The sequence below is a fragment of the Terrapene carolina genome, unplaced genomic scaffold (assembly GCF_002925995.2).
Source record: "Terrapene carolina triunguis isolate 2854851 unplaced genomic scaffold, T_m_triunguis-2.0 Scaffold58, whole genome shotgun sequence".
NCBI classification, from domain to species: Eukaryota; Metazoa; Chordata; order Testudines; family Emydidae; genus Terrapene; species Terrapene triunguis.
In genome coordinates this window covers 28,605,034-28,625,476 of record NW_020664409.1, presented here as the reverse complement: position 1 = coordinate 28,625,476, position 20,443 = coordinate 28,605,034, and the positions used below count along the sequence as shown (strand labels likewise).

Below are 20,443 nucleotides of genomic sequence, written 5' to 3'. Positions count from 1 at the left end.
GAACGGCAGGGCCAACCAGCCCCTACCCCAAAAAATAAAGATTCAAGGAGGCTGGATTCATGTGGAAGGAAAATTTATTCATCCTCAAGCTTCCAGTTACAGGTGGCGAACCACCAGGCTCTCCTGGGCCAGTATGAGTTCAATCTGTGGGGCTCCCTGCCCAAGTTCGAGGACTCCCTCCAGGAGTGCTACAGGAAGGAGTTCAAGGCGCTGGTGGAAGAGGGTACAGCAGCTGCCAGGGCAATATGGCAGGCAGCTTCAGATGCAGGGGACACAGCCGTGTGGTCCATGGCCTCCGTGGTGTCCATGAGAAGAGCATCATGGCTCCTGCTCTCTGGGCTGTCCAGTGAGGTGCAGACCTCCCTGCGGGACCTCCCGTTTGATGGCAAAGCTCTGTTTGCGGAAAAAATGGATACAAAGCTGCATGGCCTGAAAGACTCCCGCATGATGCACCAGACTCTGGGTCTCTATGTTCCGGCTCCGGCTAAACCTAAGCTCAAGCCGCAGCAGACTCCCACTCTGGCCACCCACTCAAAATACGAGACCGCTTATAAGAAGTCGCGGGACTATAAGAAGTGCCCTCAAAGGCAGTCTCGACCTGCCTCTCAGCCTGGGTCCTCCAAGGGCAAGCAGGCAGGGAAAAGGCAGTTTTGATGGGACGCCCGGGGGCACCCTGCCAGTTCTCATCAGGGATCCAGCCTCAATAAAGCTTCCCTTCTCCAATCGTTGTGTGCTTTCCTCCCGGAGTGGTCGCAGCTGACCTCGGACCGATGGGTCCTCAACACCATTCTCCCGGGGCTACACCCTCCAGTTTACTTCCACTCCACCCAACCATCCTCTGCCCCCATCCCTCCTGCGGGACCCCTCTCACGAGGCTCTGCTTGAGCAGGAAGTGGGGTGGCTCCTGGATCTCTGAGCAGTGGAAGCGGTACCTGGGAAGTTCAAATGCAAGGGGTACTACTCCCGTTATTTCCTTATCCCGAAGGCCAAAGGGGGGCTCAGGCCCATCTTGGACCTGCGAGGTCTGAACCAGTACATGCTGAAATTCAAGTTCCGCATGGTCTCCCTGGCCTCCATCATCCCCTCCCTGGATCCCGGGGACTGGTATGCCGCCCTCAATTTGCGGGACGCGTACTTCCACATTCATATATTCGAGGGGCACAGACGCTTCCTCTGTTTCATGGTGGGGCAGGAACACTACCAATTTACGGTCCTCCTGTTTGGCCTGTCCACTGCCGCCAGGGTATTCACAAAATGTATGTTGGTGGTAGCGGCCTACCTCAGGCGCCGGGGGGTCCAGATCTTCCCCTATCTGGACAACTGGGTGGTCAAGGGCAGCTCCCGCTCGCAGGTGTGGGATCATGTGGTGCTCCTTCTGTCCACATGCACCACTTTGGGCCTGTGGGTAAACAACACCAAGTCCACGTTAGTCCCGGTACAACACATAGAGTTTATCAGGGCAGTCCTGGACAGTTTGTCGGCCAGAGCCTCCCTCCCACTGGACAGGTTCGAGACCCTGAAGGGGCTCATCGTGACGGTCACAAGGTTTCCGGTGACAACAGCCAGAGCGTGCCTCCAGCTCTTGGGTCACATGTCGGTGTGCACGTATGTGGTCCATCACGCCAGACTCAGGATGAGGCCTCTCCAGCTCTGGTTGGCCTCGGTGTTCTCCCAGGCCAGGGACAAGATGGACAAAGTTCTCACGGTGCCTGAGCCAATGATCTCCCTGCGGTGGTGATCCTCCCCGAGAAACATGCTCCAAGGGGCAGGGCCCCATCGCTGGAACTGGTGTCAGATGCGTCGGACCTCGGATGGGGGGCCCATGTGGGCAACGTTCCGACCCATGGTCTGTGGTCGGCTCAGGACCTGACCCTCCACATAAACGTCAAGGAGCTCAGGGCGGTGCAGCTGGCGTGCATGGCCTTCCGCGTGCACCTGGAGGGCCGGGTGGTCAGGGTTCTCACGGATAACACTGCCTCAATGTTTTACTTCAACAGGCAAGGCAGGGCCCGATCCTCTGCCACGAAGCCCTCAGGCTATGGGACTTTTGTATAGCCCACGACATCTGCCTACAGGCCTTCCACCTACCGGGCACCCGGAACTCTGGGCGGATTGCTTGAGCAGGGACTTCTCCTCTCAGCACGAGTGGTCTCTCCACCCAGATGTGGTACACAGTCTTTTCCAAGTGTGGGGAACTCCCCAGGTGGACCTGTTCATGACTCGGCAGAATCGTCACTGTCCCCGGTTCTGCTCTGGCGGGGGCTGGGATTGGGCGCTATCTCCGATGCCTTCCTCCTGTCCTGGTCAGGCCAGCTTCTCTATGCCTTTCCCCCATTCCTGCTGATCGGCAGGGTCCTGGAAAAGATAGACAGACAAGGCCCGGGTCCTTCTGATCGCCCCGGCATGGCCCAGGCAGCATTGGTACGGGACCCTCACGGGCCTGGCGGTCGCCCCACCGTGGCCGTTGCCATCCTGCCCGGACCTACTCTTCCAGGACCAGGGCCACCTCCTCCACCCCAACCTAGCAGCACTCCACCTCACGGCGTGGCTGCTCAACGGTTAGGCCGGGAGGAAAGGACGTGGTCGGAAGGGGTTCAATGCGTCCTCTTAGAAAGCAGGCGACCCTCCATGCGCCGAGCCTACTTGGCAAAGTGGTCTCGGTTTTACAGATGGGTTGATGAGCAGGGCGTTTCCCCAGTGGCTGCCCTGATCCAGCTGATTCTGGACTACCTCCTTCACCATAAAGCCCAGGGCCTGGCACCCTCATCAGTCAAGGTGCACCTGGCAGCCATATCGGCCTTCTACCCACCGGTGCAGGGCCACATGGTATTCTCCCATGCTATGACTGGCTGATTCCTTAAGGGGTTGGATTGTCTCTTCCCGTATGTTTAGGCCCCCAGTCCTGCAGTGGGACCTAAACCTGTGTTGGCCCGCCTCGTGGGCCCCCGGTTTGAGCCACTAGCTATGTGCGCCTGGTCGTACCTCTCGTGGAAGGTAGCCTTCCTGGTGGTGATCACGTTGGCTAGGAGAGTCTCAGAACTCAGGGCCCTGACCTCCGAGCCCCCGTACATGGTGTTCCATAAGGATAAGGTCCAGCTCTGACCACATCCTTTGTTCCTCCCTAAGGTGGTCTCTGCCTATCACATGGGTCAGGACATTTTTCTGCTGGTTCTCTGCCCCAAGCCCCATACATCCAGTGAGGAGCGCCGCCTCAACACACTGGATGTGAGATGGGCTCTGGCTTTTTACCTGGAGCGGACTAAGCCGTTCAGAAAGTCCTCGCAGCTGTTCGTCGACTTGGCCGAGCGCATGAAGGGTAGGCCGGTCTCCACTCAGCGGCTCTCCAACTGGATCACCTCATCCATCCGTACCTGTTATGACCTGGCGGGAATCCCTCCACCACCAATTGTGAGGGCACCCTTGACTAGGGCGCAGACCTCGTTGGCTGCCTTTTTAGCCCATGTCCCCATTCAGGACATTTATAGGGCTGCCATATGGTCTTCAGTTCACACGTTCACCTCGCATTATGCAATCATCTCCCAGACCAGGGAGGACACCGGGTTCAGCAGGGCCGTACTCCGTCCCGAGAGTTTGTGAACTCCTACCCACCTCCAACAGATATAGCTTGGAATCACCTATTGTGGAATACACCTAAGGAATCACTCGAAGAAGAAAAGACAGTTACCTTTTCCTTAACTGGTGTTCTTCGAGATGTGTTGCTCATGTCTATTCCACATCCCGCTGTCCTTCCCCTCTGTCGAAAGAGGAGAACCGGGATCTGGGAGGGACACGGGGGCCAGAGGACAGGCGGATCACTGGCCTGCAGGGGGCGTTCCAGGACGCTGGAAGAGCTAATTCCCCGAAGTGACCAGCAGGAGGTGCCGCGATGGTGAGTCCGCTCCTCTACAGTCATCTTCAGATTTTATAAGTGTACTCTCCACTCTTTTATCCAAATCATTAATGAAAATATTTAATAATATATCGGACTCAGGAATGACCTCTGTGAGACTAGATATGCCATCCCCTTTTGACAGAGAACCATTGATGACTACTCTTTGAGTACTGTCTTTCAACCAGTTGTGCACCAACCTTATAGTAATTTCATTTAGATCACATTTCCCTAGTTTGCTTATGAGAATATCATGTGGGACTGTGTCAAAAGCCCTACTGACATTAAGATATATCACATCTGCTGCTTTCCCTCTATCCACTAGACCAGAAACCCTGTCAAAGCGGAAATGAGGTTGGTTTGGCATAATTTGTTCTTGACAAATTCATGCTGACTATTCCTTATAATCTGTTATCCTCCTGATGCTGATGAATTGATGAAGTTTGTTTAATAATTTGTTCCACATATCTTTCCAGATATTAAAGTTAGGCAGACTGATCTATAATTCCCTAGGTCCTCTTTATTCCCCTTTCTCCAGTTTTCTGGGACCTTGCCTATCTTCCAGGAAAAACAACAAGGAGTCTGGTGGCACCTTAAAGACTAACAAATTTATTTGGGCATAAGCTTTCGTGGGTAACTCTTCCAGGAGTTCTCAAAGATAATTTATAACCGTTCCGAGATTTCCTTAAGTAACCTAGGATGAATTTAATCAGGCCCTGCTGACTTGAATACATTTAACTTGTTTATTCTTTAACCTGTTTTTTCCCTGCTTTGGCTTGTGTTCCTTCCTCTTTATTAATATTAATTATGTTGAGTATCTGGTCACCATTAACCTTTTAGTGAAGACTGAAGCAAAACTGACATTAAACATAACAGCCTTTTTGATGTCATCAGTTATTAGCTCTCCTTGTCCACTAAGTAGAGGACCTACACTTTCCTTCATCTTTCTCTTGCTTCTAATGCATTTATAGAACCTCTTCTAATAGCATTTTATGTCCCTTACTAGATATAACTCATTTTGTGCCTTTCTGATTTCGTACCTACATGCTTGTGGTGTTCTTTTGTACTCCTCCTTAGCAATTTGTCCATACTTCTCCTTTTTGTAGGATTCCTTTTTGAATTTTAGGTCATTAAAGCGCTCGTGGGGGAGCCATATTGGCCTCTTACTATTCTTCCTGTCTTTCCTTTGCATTGGTATAGTTTGCAATTGTCCTTTAATATTGTCTTCTTGAGAAACTTCAAGCTCTGGATATATGGCAGTGTATATATGTGTGGCTGGTGGGATTAGAGCCACAGCTCCAGCTCCTGTGGAGGGAACAGAGCTAAGTAGCAAGTGCTGTGGGTAGGAGGGGGGGGTCTCCTCTCAAGATTGCATTTCCTTGCTGTGGTTGGAGTTTCAGGCTGGACAGTGCAGAGATGACGGGGGTCTGGATTTGGACCAGGCAGGTTTTTCACACTTCCTATTAAGAAGGAGTTCCTGTAATAATGTGTTTGTGACTGAGAGGAGTAGGTCTGGAAAGGGGTTTACTACAACTGTGAGTAACTTGTGTTCATGTTTAATGGGTTATGGGTTGGCTGGGTTTATCTCCTGCTGCTGCAGACTCTTCCACCCCTCTCTCGAAAGAGGAATTGCATGGAGGAAAATTCGTAACACCGAGGCCATAATTTTGAAGAGTGGCCTCTAGTTGTAGGTGCTCTGTTTTTGATACCTACCTTGAGACATGTGGGATGTTGGACACTCAAAAATTGAGGCACCCCAAATCAATAGCTTCCTTTAAGAATGATGGTCTTAACCATTAAAATGCTGGTTAATCTCCAAGTGAACTTCACTTTAGGGATTGGCCATTTTCCTAATGTTTATGGGGGAGAGGAGTGCTGGAAAGGAGGGAGGGGTTGGTTCTTGGTGCTGGGAGACTGGGTAGATAGAGACTCTTGAGAAGAACGATCCTCTCTGTCACTACTCTCTGCACAGCCCATATGACTCTTACTTCAGCCTGTCCTTCCTGACATAATCCAACTCTCCATGATGCTGACTTACTCCCTCAGGCCAGGAACCAGCCTGGGTTATATCAAAAGTTCAGGCAAGGAAGAACTGACATGGAACTGGCAATGTACAAGAGCAGAGAAGAAAGGCAGCAGGGAGGCAAGCAGGCAGAGTGAGGCTGGCATCCCAGTGGAGGGGGGCTTTTAATATTGCTTGAAGGGGAGTGTGAGGGTTGGTGGTTTGGTGGGTGTTGCCTAGGGAAAGGGTCATGTTGGTTGAGTGGAAGGGGTGAAATGCCTGCTGGGTGGTGTGAGAACAGGGGAGAGGAAATAAGAGAGTTTACTTATCTCTGCTCCCTCAGTAAAGTGCAGTAAAAACAAATATATTCATATTTTGTGCTCTGGAGGTTCAAGCAAAATCCCAGTTATATTTTTGGCTTATACAATATTTGTCTTTCTTTCAAAGCTTGGTTTTAAAAAAAGCCTTAAGGAATAGTAATTAGTATTTAAATGTACTAGAATGATTTGCACCAAGATCCAGCTCCACTCTTGCCTGGCTCGGCGACCACAGAGAGGAAGCATGCTTCTTGAGATCTCCTCTGTTGTGGCTGCTCCTGACCTTTTGTTTGTGACTCCCTACCAGACCAAGCTGCTGGCACGTCCCTGACTGCTGCTAAAATGTTAAATGACATTCTCAAGGGACGGAGGGGGGGGAAATGGATTGAGATGATCCCAAGCTAATGTTTGCTCTGCCACTTGAACCCAAACTTCTCCAGGCTGGAGGGGAAGGAGTGGTCAGATCATGGGTTTATAACTACACATCCAAATAGTCTTTATATTTAATTAATATTTACTATTTTTTTCCTGGGAACTTCCTTGGGGGTTTCAGAACGCAGATAAAATCATTGATAGTGAAAACTTGCTGTAAACTCTTATTTCCTTCTCACACAGACCAATCCTTGGCTGTAGCAGACAGGCACACAGTAGCTTTAAGCTACCTTTGTGCTTCTTTGATCTTACGTCAGCTATGCACCAGTTGGTACTCCTTTGCTCTACTGTACAGTGGCTGCCAATGTCCCCAGGGGACAGCCTGTTATGGTAACCAGGGATCACCAGCATGCAGGGAAGCCCAGCCATGCCCCATTTCCTCTGACTTCATCCAATATACCGGCCCATGGGAGGAGCAGGAAGGACATAAGAGCTCTTATTTGATATCAGTGGGATTACTCATTTAAAATGAAGTATGTGTTTATGTGCTTTGCTGGTCAAGTCCAGAGCAGATAGAAACATACAGGACTGAGCCCTAGATCTCCTCAAAGACTCTTAAATAAAATAAATATGAAGTTTCTAGACAAAGCCATTTTAATCATTGTGGCGTTACCAGCAACAGTCAAAGAATTTTCTAAAATTTCTTCTAATTTTTTTAAAGACCCTGGTCTCAGAAACATCTTATCTAAACCCATTCAAATTTGCTCAACCCCCAAAAAATCCCTCTCTGACTACAGACCACAGATGAGGAATTTCAAGCAGAAAGGACACTGAGGAAATCACAGGGATGTGATCAGAATTGGGTTTATATTAGCAAGCTAGTTAGAACTCCAGCTACCATAGGGAATGTCTATATTGAGTCCATAATAGTGACTTTCATAGCACTCCTGTAGAGATAGGCATTAGCCCTCTGCTAACCTATATTTTGTGGCTCCATAGCCTCTTCTCTAGAACAGCTAATTACTTTTTGTTTATTAAATAAACCTAGTTTTTACATGATTTTATGGTTGAAGTTTTACATGCACAGACATCAGGCAATTCAAAGCTATGATTCCTGTGGCAAACACAATCAATTTAAAAATAACACTTCTGTCTGAAGTTTGTTACCTATCGCAGTTATAGTTTACACCTGAGATCACTAAAACTAAAAGAGATTAGAAAAGTAATATTTTCTCCCAGTTGGTTTATGGTTTATGCAGAGCGTTTAACAGCACTTTGTGAATGATTATTTTCACTGTTTTCCCTGTGCAGTCACTCAGTTCATGTGAGTCTTTACACTGCAACGGGGGGAGGAATATTTTTTAAATGTAGGAAAATACGATAGTAAAACCAGGAGGATTTGCAGAGAGGCAGGTGTAATGCCCAAAACTACTTTTAACTTTGTGTTAATTGACTAGAGGGGAGACGTTCAAGGCACAAATGGCAGCTAGGCCCCTAGTCCAAATGACAGTTAGGCATCTATATCCCATTGACTTTCAGTTGGAGTTAGGTGCCTAACTGCCATTTGGGCCTTTGAAAATCTCCCCCTCTATTCCAGTTGATGGTGTCTTTATAACTTGGCTCCATTGTAGAGGGGCCAAATCCTAGACCCATCAGTGTGGGGAGGCGACTCAGATAGCCATGAGGAGGTAGGCATGGAGGCTCTTCCAGTTTTTAACCAGGATGAAGGAGGACAATTGAGCTGGGTGGTGTCTTATTTCCTTCTGAGAAAGAAGAGGGAAGGGGGAGAGCTTCTGCTGGGGCGCAGAAGTCCTCTAGAGGTTAAATTGTTTTGTCATGAAATGTGTATTTTTGAGATTCTTTTAGTTGCTTTCACAGTGTGTGTGTTTGCCCTACAGCAAAAGGTTTGGTGTGTCCTGTAATACAAGGGAGTAGAGAGACTAATAAAGTTTGGCCTGTGGCCACACAGAGGATACCTTTGAACTTGTGCTGAATACTTTTGTGGAATATTTGATGCATGCAGAGGGGAAGCTCCAGGAGAATGTACTAAGTTCTTATAGTGCAAATTGCTCTTATTTTCCTACAGTTCTTAATTCCGCCCCTTTTCCCACCTGCACAATCTTTCAGTTAAATTGATAGAGAAACACCTTGTCAGGCCACAGCAGAGAACACAGAATAAAATCCTTGAGTAAGCGTGCCTCATGGACTCTTGTGGGGCCAGATTTTGAAGTGCTCAGAACGTAATACTTTCCATTGTGATATTATGGCCAGATTTTCAAAAGACCCACTTATTTTTGGCATCTAAACAAGAGCTGAGCGCTTCTGAAAATCTGGCCCTCATTGGACAGTAGAATAAAACTTATGGGGGTAACTGTAACATCACATTGACATGTTGATAAATAGGGGATGGTATGTGCATATTCAGCATGTGGCAGTATGTAATGTTTTAACGTGCATTAAGTAACAATGGTCTTAATTCTGTTTCTTGGGTGTGCCTGTTTTTAAACCCTGTGCTATACAGTATTGCATGTAGCAACAGTTCATTTCTTCCTTCAGTCCAAACAGATTACTGTTAAGTCAATGAGTCACCTGCAGTCATTTCCCCATGTGTATAGCATTTTATTTTCTAATGAACCATATGGAACTCCTGGGGGAATTCTGCACCACTGTGCCTTGCAGAATTTTGCTGAAATTAACATGTGTGCAGAATTTCCTTTGTCCCACAGAAATGGGCTGCAGTGCTGTTGGCCTCCACTAGAGACTGCATAAAAGACACTGCCGGGGGAGGGGCGGGGAGGGACCTAGAGGATTCCTGGCAGCTGTAATTCCCAGCATGCCCTGAGGGAAGCAGATGACAGCACACAGGAAACTCCATACAAGCCTGGGACCAAGCATCAGGCTGTTTCTCCCTCAGAATCCCTGGGCTCTGGGGGGGGAGGAGGGGAGTGTCTGGGCTGGGGAGACCATAGCTGGGCTCTGAGAGAGAGGGGGTGGGTGTCTGGGTTCTGGGAGGTAGGGGGCGTGGGTATCTGGGCCAGAGGGGTCCATAACTGGGCTTGGGGGGGCACCATGGCTGGGCTTGGGGGTGGGGAGTGTTGTGGGTGTCTGGCCCCCCTGGCTGGGCTCTGGGCGCGGGGAAGGGAGCAGAGAAACAGGAACTGGGTTGTCATAGGAGTTTCTTTAACTCCCTAATTTTGGGAGAATTTTTGTGGGTGTCTGTATTGTTACAGACATACTTGCTGACAGGTATTTTGAAATAAATTACCAAAATAATTGAAACGGGTGTGATTATGTAGTGTTATTTTGACAAATAAAATGTGCATAATTTTGTATAATTTTAAAATATTGTGCTCAGAATTTTTATTTTTTTGGCACATACTTTTTATTGTTTTGGCGCAGAATGCCCCCAGGAGTAATATGGTTTGGAATAATGTAAACTATAATTTTTCTAAGGCTACTTGGCATGTTTGATTAGTTACTACAGGTTGGTTTTCCATGCAAAATTCTGTATTTAAAACTACACTGGAAAATACTTCTAGAAAATACTATATTGTACTAGAAAATATTATATTGAGAGTAAACCTGCATTGGTGGGGGACAGAACAGCTGATCTAATGGGACTTTTAGCTCTCTAATTTCTGATTCTTTGTAAGCCCATGCTACAGAACCATAGAACTGAAGTCTGCAAAATCTGGTGTGAATCTCTATTGCAATATACTGTCTATAGACCAAGGGATCACTAGCAAGATTTTAGCCAGTCCCTAAAGAGAACTAAATGAGATTTACATGGCATGGCACTTTTGGTTTTACGAGCTACTTTTTGCAATTAGCATTTAATTTTAGGTCAATAATTGCAAATGATTATGGAAAAAAATATTTATATTGGCTCTCATGGGTCCCAGCCAAACAACGGGGGCTGAACAACCTTGAACTCCGGGGGTTGTTTAAAATCCAAGCCCAGATCTGGAATCTTCAGATGGCCACTATCTTTATAATGGGACAGACCAGTTCCTCAGATACAATCACACCTAGACTTTGGGGTGTTGCAAATGTAGATCTGAATTTTGCAATGTGAATCCTTTTTGTCTCTTGTTTAAATTGCTGCGAGCATTAATTGCCCCATCTGAATATAACCCCCATATTTGGACTTCATCGGGGACCAGATCAGAAGAATAGTTAGAAGCCAGAAAGTGACAAAGTTATTGAGAAAACAGAAGGAATTAGTCAAGCATCTGTGCATCAAATCAGCTAATTTAAGTCTTCTCAAGGTAGCAGTGTTAACTTACACATTAATGAAAGCCAGCAGAATAATTTGTAATGAATTTATTCAATGAGTTTTCCCACTTTTTCTGCTCATAAATTGTCTGCTAACAGATTGTTGTTCAAAATAATTTGTTGAGTAGATTCTGTGCATAATTCTTGATCTGTAACTCATTTGTGAGACTTTATTTTGAAAATTTGATTGGAGCTTTGATTCATCACATAAATCACATTATACATTTCTGTTCCTTAATTGGATGAGTGCAACTATTAGAAACAGGTTTCGAGGGATTACATTTGATTTATTGACTGACTGAATATGAATTTTTCACAAATATTCTACAGTATTTTGCTTAAAGTTCACTGCATGGTGCTGTTCACTAGAATATTTGCAGAAAGCAAACAGCAAAAGGCTCATCAATGTTGACAAAATGTATGTGCCCAGCTCTCAGGTTAACCCTGAACTAAACTTTTACTTTGCCTGGTTTCTGCCTAACACTGTATCTGTCATAGAATATTTTAAATGCAGCAAAAATATTCCCACAGTTTGGACAGGGATTTGTTCTCTGGTCATATGCAGAAAGAGGAAAAGTAGACCCCATAGCATACTTGCTTCCAAAACAGACTGCACCCATACTCAACGCCATCCTATACAGAAGTCCACAGGGTTGAGGATGCCTCTGAAGAGCAGAATAAGGAATCGCTCTGCATCTAAACAACGCTGCTCTGCTCAAAATGGAGACTTTCAAACATTGTCTGTAATGCCAAAGCATCAGAAATGGATCCTTTATCATCTTCTGTAATTTACACATACTTGAGTTTTGGTGCTCAGGAGATGACTGCATGAGATACACAGTTGCACATGTAAGATCAGAAATGATTTCTTGGCTTGAAATTAGAAATTTAAGAGCCACAGAAGTTATAATTTATGGCCTCAATCCTGAGAGATGCTGAGTACCTCCTTCAAGATACTGTGCATGCCCTCAACTTCCACGAAAGATGCTGAGCACCTTGCAGGATCAGATCCTTTGAACACTGACTGCATAGAGACTATTTCTCTTTTGGTTTTTTTGTAAGATGCTTATGTCACCTCTTAGCCTATGTGTTTGTTTGATCCTTTTCTCCTTCATGCAGTTGACAAGAATGTGAGCATTTTCCTTCTGAAGAAGAGGGAGGATTAATAATTATTTTGGTTTTTGTTCCTGCAGGCAAGTGAAAATCGGCGGCTCTTAAATGCTCTGAAAACCTTGTTGGACGACTTCCGTTCTGAGCTCCGGGATGATGAACGAGAGCGACGTGGGCTCCAGCAACAGTATGCCACAGACAAGGCAGCTTGGGAGGTGGAATGGACTGAGCTGAAGTGTCGTCTGGAGCAGGTACTGTACCCAAGATCAGTGCCAAAAGACAGGTGACTTTTTATTTAAAGGCCTGATTCCCAAGCTGGTTTGGAGCTAAGTGAAAGTAATTGATGAGAATTGGTTTTAATCACTTGCTGGAATAAGAACTCCATGAGAGTCACATAAAGGATCATATTTATTTATTTTAGGCCAGTTTCCTGCAGCCTACCTCACCTGAGTAGTGCCTTACTCCATGAGTAGCCCCATTGACTTCAGTTACATCAGGGTGACTATTAATGGAGTAAGCTACTATTCAGTGTGATCAAGGGTAGAGGAATCTGGCCCTGTATTTTATTATAAGAATGGGTTGGTAATTGCTCAGCAAAGGGGACGAAATGTGTGGGTGTCTGTATCTGATTGGTGTATGGATAAGAAAACGTTTCTTGATATTCTGGTGTTTCCCTAATAATTCCTCATTCACTCAAGTAACTAGGCCATGATGCTAGGTCAGTGCCTCAGAATGGTACATCAATAACTGCTCTACTAGATGCTTTTTGGCAAGAAAACAGTCCATTAATAATAAACCATCAGATCAGTAGGTTAATGTTTAAACCAGCAAGTCAGAGCCACTGGATGATGCTGTGTTGCGTCCAGTTGAAGGGGGTGCTTTGTCTGCCTGTTGGTGTAGGCTATCATTAGAATCATATATATCAATTCATGGGCCTGATGCTGCAGTGCTGTGTACTGCTGATCACAGGAGATGCTCTGCTTTCTGTGGTGGTATAAAAACAAGCTAGCAGAAAACCACTAGGATTCATTTCTGAATCTGATGGACTAAAGTATTAGTGTATGGCATTGAAGGGGCAAAATTGAGTGTTTAGGTCCTGTCAGAAAGATTTGTAGCTTTGTATCATCTGTAGAAGGATGTTTAGCTTTAAATCGTCTGTAGAAAGCAGATACAATACAAAATATTCACTAAACAGATGACACATTTTCGAGGATTCACTGTACATCAGAGCACTGTCAAGAGACTGAATCTGACTCACAGCATTCAGACCTGAACACTTCTTTCCCAGTTTGTGTGCTAGAGGCTTTTCTCTCAGAGTACAAGAGTAGATTTTATTTATATGTAGTGGAATTGAAATCAGTTTTCTGATCAAATGCTTATAAGTGTACACAAATATTCTGATCATTGATTGTTTTTAAAAAAACACCCTTGATGGCAATTTTTCTTAAATTAACCTTTAAATGGGAGTAAAGAACAAAACATAAGAAAAGAGGAAAACTGCAGTTGTTAGCATGGAGTTTGTGTGCGTTCATGTTTTTGTGGATGTGTACGTTTGCCATTCAGATAGAAAAATAGTCAGCACCATGATTGGCATAAGTGGGTGGAGGAGTGTTGCTCACTACATACTGGCAGGAAAAAATAGATTTCAGTCTTTAGCACCCTCCAAACTAGAGGTTATATCAGGCTCAGTAATATCCCTCTAGCTATCTTTATCATTGTGAGTCTTGCCCACATGCTCAGGGTTTAGCTGATCGCCATATTTGGGGTCGGGAAGGAATTTTCCTCCAGGGCAGATTGGCAGAGGCTCTGGGGGGTTTTCACCTTCCTCTGCAGCATGGGGCCCGGGTCACTTGCTGGAGGATTCTCTGCACCTTGAAGTCTTTAAATCATGATTTGAGGACTTCAGTAGCTCAGACATAGGTTAGGGGTTTGATACAGGAGTGGGTGGGTTAGATTCTGTGGCCTGCGTTGTGCAGGAGGTCAGACTAGACGATCATAATGGTCCCTTCTGACCTTAAAGTCTATGATTCTATGATTGTGTGATCCTACCGGTAATATTTCCTGTCATGTGGCAGTTGTTGGGTGGTGGTTGGTTCTTTCCCCCCCCCCACCCCTGCACTCCCCAAAATCAATGCAAAGAATAAAACTGATCAGCATGTAACACATGGAGATCATCTCTTACCAATATCCGAGTGATATCTGCACATCATGACAAAGACAAGCCCACTAATAAAGATACCACATAAATCATCAGAATGTCAATTATGATAGTCCCAACAATCATCCCACTGCGATATTACACATGTACTCACAACCGCAAGGAAGACAGAAATAACAAAACATAACACTAGCTGTTCAAAAACCAGAACATTCTATGTAAGTTCATTCTCAAAATCAGTGGGAGAGGAACTGGTGAATGACTTGTGCAATGACAGCTTTGAGTAGTTGCAGTAACATCATTTCATATTCTGTGAAAACGTGGAATAATAAAAACTTTAATCAATCAACCAGGTCAGTCACATCAATCATGGTGCAACCTACCATGTCATGGTGATGGGAGGCACCATCTTACCTGTTCTAAAGAATAGGGGTTACCATAAGGGGGAATGAGGAGTGCAGCTCCCCCTCCTCTGGTAAAAGCAGAGGAAGAGCTTCCCCTTCTCTTCCTGGCTAGGGTTCCACACTAAGGATACTTCTACACTGGAGCTAGAGGTGTAATTCCCAGTTCAGGCAGACAAACCTGTGCTAGCTCTGATCAAGCTAGCGCACTAAAAATAACAGTAGAGCTGCAGTACCATGAGTTGCAGGACAGGCTAGTCCACCCACCCCATGTACAATCCTGTCTGAAACCCTGGGTACAGACTTAGGACAGCTAGCTGGTCCCACTGCCTGTGGAGCCACTGTTATTTTTAGCTCCCTAGCTTCATCAGAGCTAGTGCAGGTATGTTTACCCAAGCTGAGAATTATTGCTCCAGCATAGACATACCCTAGGAAGTGCTCCCTCTCTTCCTGGGCAGATGTAGTGAGATCTGTTCCTCCTGTGACAATCTTCTGTAACCAGTGAGTGAGAGAACTATGAAGACACGCCATAATGAATAAAAGAATCAGTGCCTTCCTGGTTTCTCTTGCTCCCCGGACTACTATAGTTTACCTGTGAAGCAGTAAGTAAGATTAGAAAGAGTATTTTCCTTGAGATGTTCACCTGTTAATTTATGGTTACTGAAGCAAGTTTGAAATTTTGATGGCTGGGGATCCCTGTGAAGAGGTGGGGGAAGAAAACTCTCCTGATAGAAAAGCACTACATGCCAGCCATGATAATATACCTGCTGCTTTTGAGTACAACAGGAAGATTTAATAGAATGCACATTAAAAATGAAAGCCTTGACCTGCCTACAGGATTGTGAGTGTCTTACTTTTCAGGAAGGCCCTTGGGCTTTGGTTTTAAGATAATGAAAGAGAATGATGGGCCTTAAGATGGGCCAACCAAAGATCTTGCTTTTCTGGGCATTTAGAAGAGCTTGGCGTTTGGGAGATATCAGTATAACAGCCAAACCCTGCTTTGTGTTGCACAGGTGCACTTGGGGCAGAGAAGCTGCAGGACAACTCTTCCTCCTTCAGGTTCATTTCTGCAGTGTGGGGAAGACAACCTGTGCTCCACAACCAAGGAATTGTGGTCTGGTACCTTTGGAGGTGTTGTCTGGTCACCAGCTTCCCTGCTCATAATCTGAAGTCTATTGTAGACTCTACAGGAGTTGCATGACACTCCCTTTTTAGAGCACATCCCTCTCTCCCACTGAGCTATCCTACCTTTCACAGGCAAGATGGCATAGGGACCTCCCATTTGTTTGGCACCAGGCCAGTCCGCCATGCCTTCTTTTGTTCATCCAAGGCGAAGATTTTGCTCTAAGATATATAGGCAACAAGTGTTACGAGGAGAATGAGAGAGAGAGAGAATGTGTCTTGCTAAGGTTTGCTTTTTGTCCTGTAACTTCCTAAACAGAAGAATAAATTTACTTACAAAGGATGATGATGATGCAAACTCCACACATTAGAAGAAGATTGCAAAAGCAAGGGGCTTGCTTTTTGGCCTGCACTTGATGTTTCAGTGCTGCAGGACATCTTGAGAATTAGTACTGGTCTCTGGCAAGTCTCCACAACATAACACGCTAGCCATAGCTATTGCATGTTGTGACATTATTCCCCCAGGTTTTAACAAAGTTATAGGGTTGAGATTGCACTCTAGCAGCCAGCACCTGGGGCTTCTGTTGTAGGATGGGAAATCTGAAGATGTGTTATTGTCCCTTGAAGGGGACCTCTAAATATTTCAAAACTCTGTCCTAAATGACCCATTATTAGGCTAAGAGGTAAAGAAACAACATAAAAGTTACTTCACCTGACTCTTTAGGTTCCCTGGCTGTATTGGCTGACCCAGGCTTTGCGTAAAACTCTAACATGCATAATTCTGTGGTGTGACAGCTACCAAATAAACCCAACAGGAGCTAACAGGTAGCCCGTAGTCTTCCAAGGGAGATCAAACAATAGTAAAAACAATCCTCCACCCCAGCCCCACTCCACCCCTGCACCCGGAAAAATCCCATTACACGCAATGCCATATCCAGCACTAAAATGACTTGGCTGTCCCTCAGTGGGCTGGCTGCAGTGGAAGGTGTGACTACTAAATCTGCTGTCTGCTGTGCATCAAGTGGAACTGGAGCCATTTGGACACACATTTGAGAGTTGTAATCAAAAATAAGCTTTTTCTTTGTTTGTTTGTTTGTTTGTTTACATTATGAGCTTGGAAATTGGCAACATTTGCTACATCTTTCTCAGTTAATGAAGTGAGTACATTTTTTAGCTAAATTTTGGAAATCCTTTCCGGGCGAGCACCAGGATGTGGGGGGGAAGGAAGAGAACAAACTTGGCTACTCTTGAAGCCTAATGTCCACCTGAGTGACTAAACTGCACTGGAGAATTTGGCCAGTGATGCCTGTCTAAGTTATAATGCCATCCAGCACTCCCCCAGGAGCAGTGTAGTTCTGCACCACCCAAGACTGGACAGTGCCTAATATGCGTGATTGAGTATTATGTTTGCAGCTCACCTTTAGCCATCACTAGATATCAGGGGTGAGCGAGGAGCTTATTCAACGAAGACAAAAACTTGGAGAGAGATAGAAATAAAAACAGTCAACTGAGGGGCACAAGACCATGCTTGTAAATGTTCATTTCGGGTATAAAGGTGAATGGAACATCATTGCCATCAGAATGAGTATAGGGAGAGGGGTAGCTGGATTTAATCTACTCTATATAGATACTGTATTTCTAATGGGCCTGTTGCTCTGTTATCTTGATGATGTGAAAGAATCAGAAGCTTTTGAGGCTGACACATTTGTGCTAAAATGAAATTAATGCATAGCACGTTTTTACTTTAGATGTTTTCTGTAGTTATTTATTTAGGATGGGATTTTAAAAAGTGCTGCTGCCCATATTTCCTATCTAGTAACTTATACAGTTCTTGTTGCAGTGGAATCTGAGCCCTTCAGAATCATTAATGGATTTTATCGTCCCAACACTCCAGTGTTCGGTAGATATTATCCCATTTTATAGACAGGAAATTGAGGCACCAGGTATGTGATGTGACTTGCCTAAGGTCACCTAGGAATTCTGTGGCAGAGTTGCATATTCATCCCAGATCGCCTGAGTTCAATTTCAGTACCCTATCTGCCAGCTAGATCATCCTAACTTTCAGGGTATGTCTACGCTGGAGCTAGAAGGTGAAATTTCCAGCTTGAGGAGACATAGCTGCACTATCTCCAGTTGAGCTAGCATGCTAAAAATAGACATGTACCCATGGTCTCGGATGGGATCATACTCAGGGCGGCTAGCCCATTCCACCACTTGCATTGCCATAGCTATGAGTCTATATTTAGCATAATAGCTCAATCAGAGAAAGCACAGGTATGTCTCTTTGAGCTGAGAATTACACCTTTCAGCTCCGTTGTAAACGTACCCTAACTCTGCCTAACTCTGGTCTCATTCAAGTCAAGGGAAGTTTTATCATTGACCAGTAAGAGCAGAGTTAGACAAATGCTGAGGGCTTTTGAAATTCCAGCTTTATTGTTTTACTCTCTGTTTTTAGGAACCCCCTCTTAGAAGTTTGACATTTCTACCTTTACTTTTTCTCCTATGTTGAGAGCTAAACCCGGCACCTGTGTTTCTGGTTGTTCATCAACAACTTCAGCTTATTGAGACAAATTCTGCCAGTGTGATCCCTTTGTAGTCAGACCTCACTTCAGTAGGCTTTCACAGGTATAAATGGGTGTAAAAAAAAGACCCATTGTCTGTAAGATCCCGATACATCTGTGTCTGGGCACAGTATCATCAGATGTTGTCAGCACAGGGCTAGAAATAATACAGTACTTGTTAGCTAACTGCTGCAGAGACAGCCTAGGCAGTGGGACACATTGTTTATTGTGGACATTGCTAAGATTAGCTATTTGTGTGTTTGCTTTTTAAATAAGAGGATCAGAGACGTGAGAGGTAGAAGAGATCGATTAGGTCTATTTGTCACTCCCAGTGCCCAATGCAGGATTGTTCCCTAGAGCTCACAGTAGTACAGTTTTAAATTACTCAAGGGATGGGGTTTCCACCGTTCCCTTTGGGAGACTGTTTCATAGTCTTTAGGCATCACTGTTGGACAACTTACCCTGAGATTCAGCATGAATTTCCTGTTGCTCAGACAGGTATTTCAAACTGGACATATTTCCCAGGAATAACCATTTTAAAGTGTTGTTGTCTTCTTTCACAGAAGGTGCGCTTTTCCCAACAGATAGGCCTCTTGTGTGTATTCAGAGTAATTGCGTCTTGCTTTAGAGACAAAAATGAGTTTTCACTTTTTTACTCCTGTTTGCCTGCAGATCCAAGGGAGAAGCGGCTGAATCGATTCTGGTTCACACATCATTGACAGAGTTGTTAATGAAGTTCCAGTTTCAGGGCCAAATTCTTCCCCTCCTTACATGTATACAAACCCAATAGAACACAATGGGCCAGATCCTCTGGTCCAGCTAAGCTGTCTTCAGCACAAACTGAAGGAGAGCGGAGGGAGGCAGTGTTAGGTAACTTTTAGTGGGGCAGACTGAAAGTAAGACCCCAGTCCTAGTTTAAAGGCTGCTCAAGGGATCACTCCAAATGCCAGAGATTACTGAGGCCTGGGGATGCCCCAGCTACACCCTTTGGTCCTGATGCTTTCCCCTTCGCCAGGAGTAAGGGTGGGATAAGAGCCTCTGTGTGCTACCTGAAGATTCCTCTGTACAGAGGGACTCCCAGGGGACAAATCCAGTGGCTTTAGGGGCTGCTTTGCACGGATGCAGCCTTGCAAAGCATCCCAAGCATAGCTGAGGACCGGCCCATTGTGCTTACACAGGTATTGTGATGAAGTCAGAATTAGGCCCTGTGTTACCTTTATTGCCAGTGATATGCACAAGCCAGAAAGAGCCAGTGTGACTGACAGATCCCAGGATGGGTTTGCAGAACTGGCATTTAGGAAAATTACCTTTTTATTGGTAAACTGAACAGACTGGATCTGGAAACTGTTAACATTAAAAACAAGGAGTCCTCACAGTGCCATTACTTTTCCTGAGCAAAACTGCATTTTAAGGTTAGTGATACTTTGGGTGTGAAAACATTAACAGTATCACTTTATAATTACATTCTTTGTCTAGCACAAGCTTTACCTGGGAAATAAGAATAACTAACAGCTTCTCATTTTATTGGCAGCTGGAAGGGAAGAATGAAAAAGCCCAGGGGGAAACTGTCCTGACCACTGATTCAAAGGGAGCTTTTAAGAGGGAGAGAGAGGAGCACAAGAAATTGCTGGCTGACAGTCACAGCTTGGTGATGGACCTACGATGGCAACTCCAGCACAGTGAGAAGAATTGGAACAGGGAAAAGATGGAGCTTCAGGATAGATTGGACAGAGACCGGCGAGAGTGGGAGCGACAAAAGAAGGAATTGCTAAGGAGGATAGAACAGGTAAGAGAGCATTGGCTGATCAGGTGACTAGCTGAATATGCTAATTGATACATATTATCCAAATTCAGATCACGGTCAAGAAACTTTATTAAGAAACTGCACAGGAATAAGTTGGGTTCTTTGCCACATCGGTGTTTCTCATAATATGCAATGATAAAAATACAGTGGGGATAGGGAGGGGGGGACGGGAAGGGAAACACAGTATCTTGCATGGCTTATTAGCATCTGAGAAAGCAGTTCCAAGTTAATGGTCATTTCCTTCCTCGTTCCATTTACCAAACGCATGCACAATCACATTGTCTCCCTCTGAAACCTTTTATGCATCTTTTTTTCTTGCTGAAAATCTAAATCCGACAGTTAAGATTAGTCTAGGGGGTTGCCACCCGTCCGGTTTTCAGCTTGTGTGTCCAGGTGCCACTTGACGAGCCCTGATGTCTGGCTTTTGTGATC

The 20,443-nt window shown here is 45.3% G+C and overlaps 1 protein-coding gene across 1 annotated transcript in view; it reads left to right on the top strand.

Moving 5' to 3' along the window:
• The window catches only part of MTCL1 (microtubule crosslinking factor 1), a 197,808-nt gene that overhangs the window by 150,745 nt on the left and 26,620 nt on the right, over nucleotides 1–20,443 (top strand). Inside the window, exons 10-11 of the mRNA XM_024213373.3 lie at nucleotides 12,049–12,216; nucleotides 19,739–19,993. Of these exons, the coding sequence (XP_024069141.2) occupies nucleotides 12,049–12,216; nucleotides 19,739–19,993 (423 nt within the window). The remainder of the gene's footprint in view (nucleotides 1–12,048; nucleotides 12,217–19,738; nucleotides 19,994–20,443) is intronic.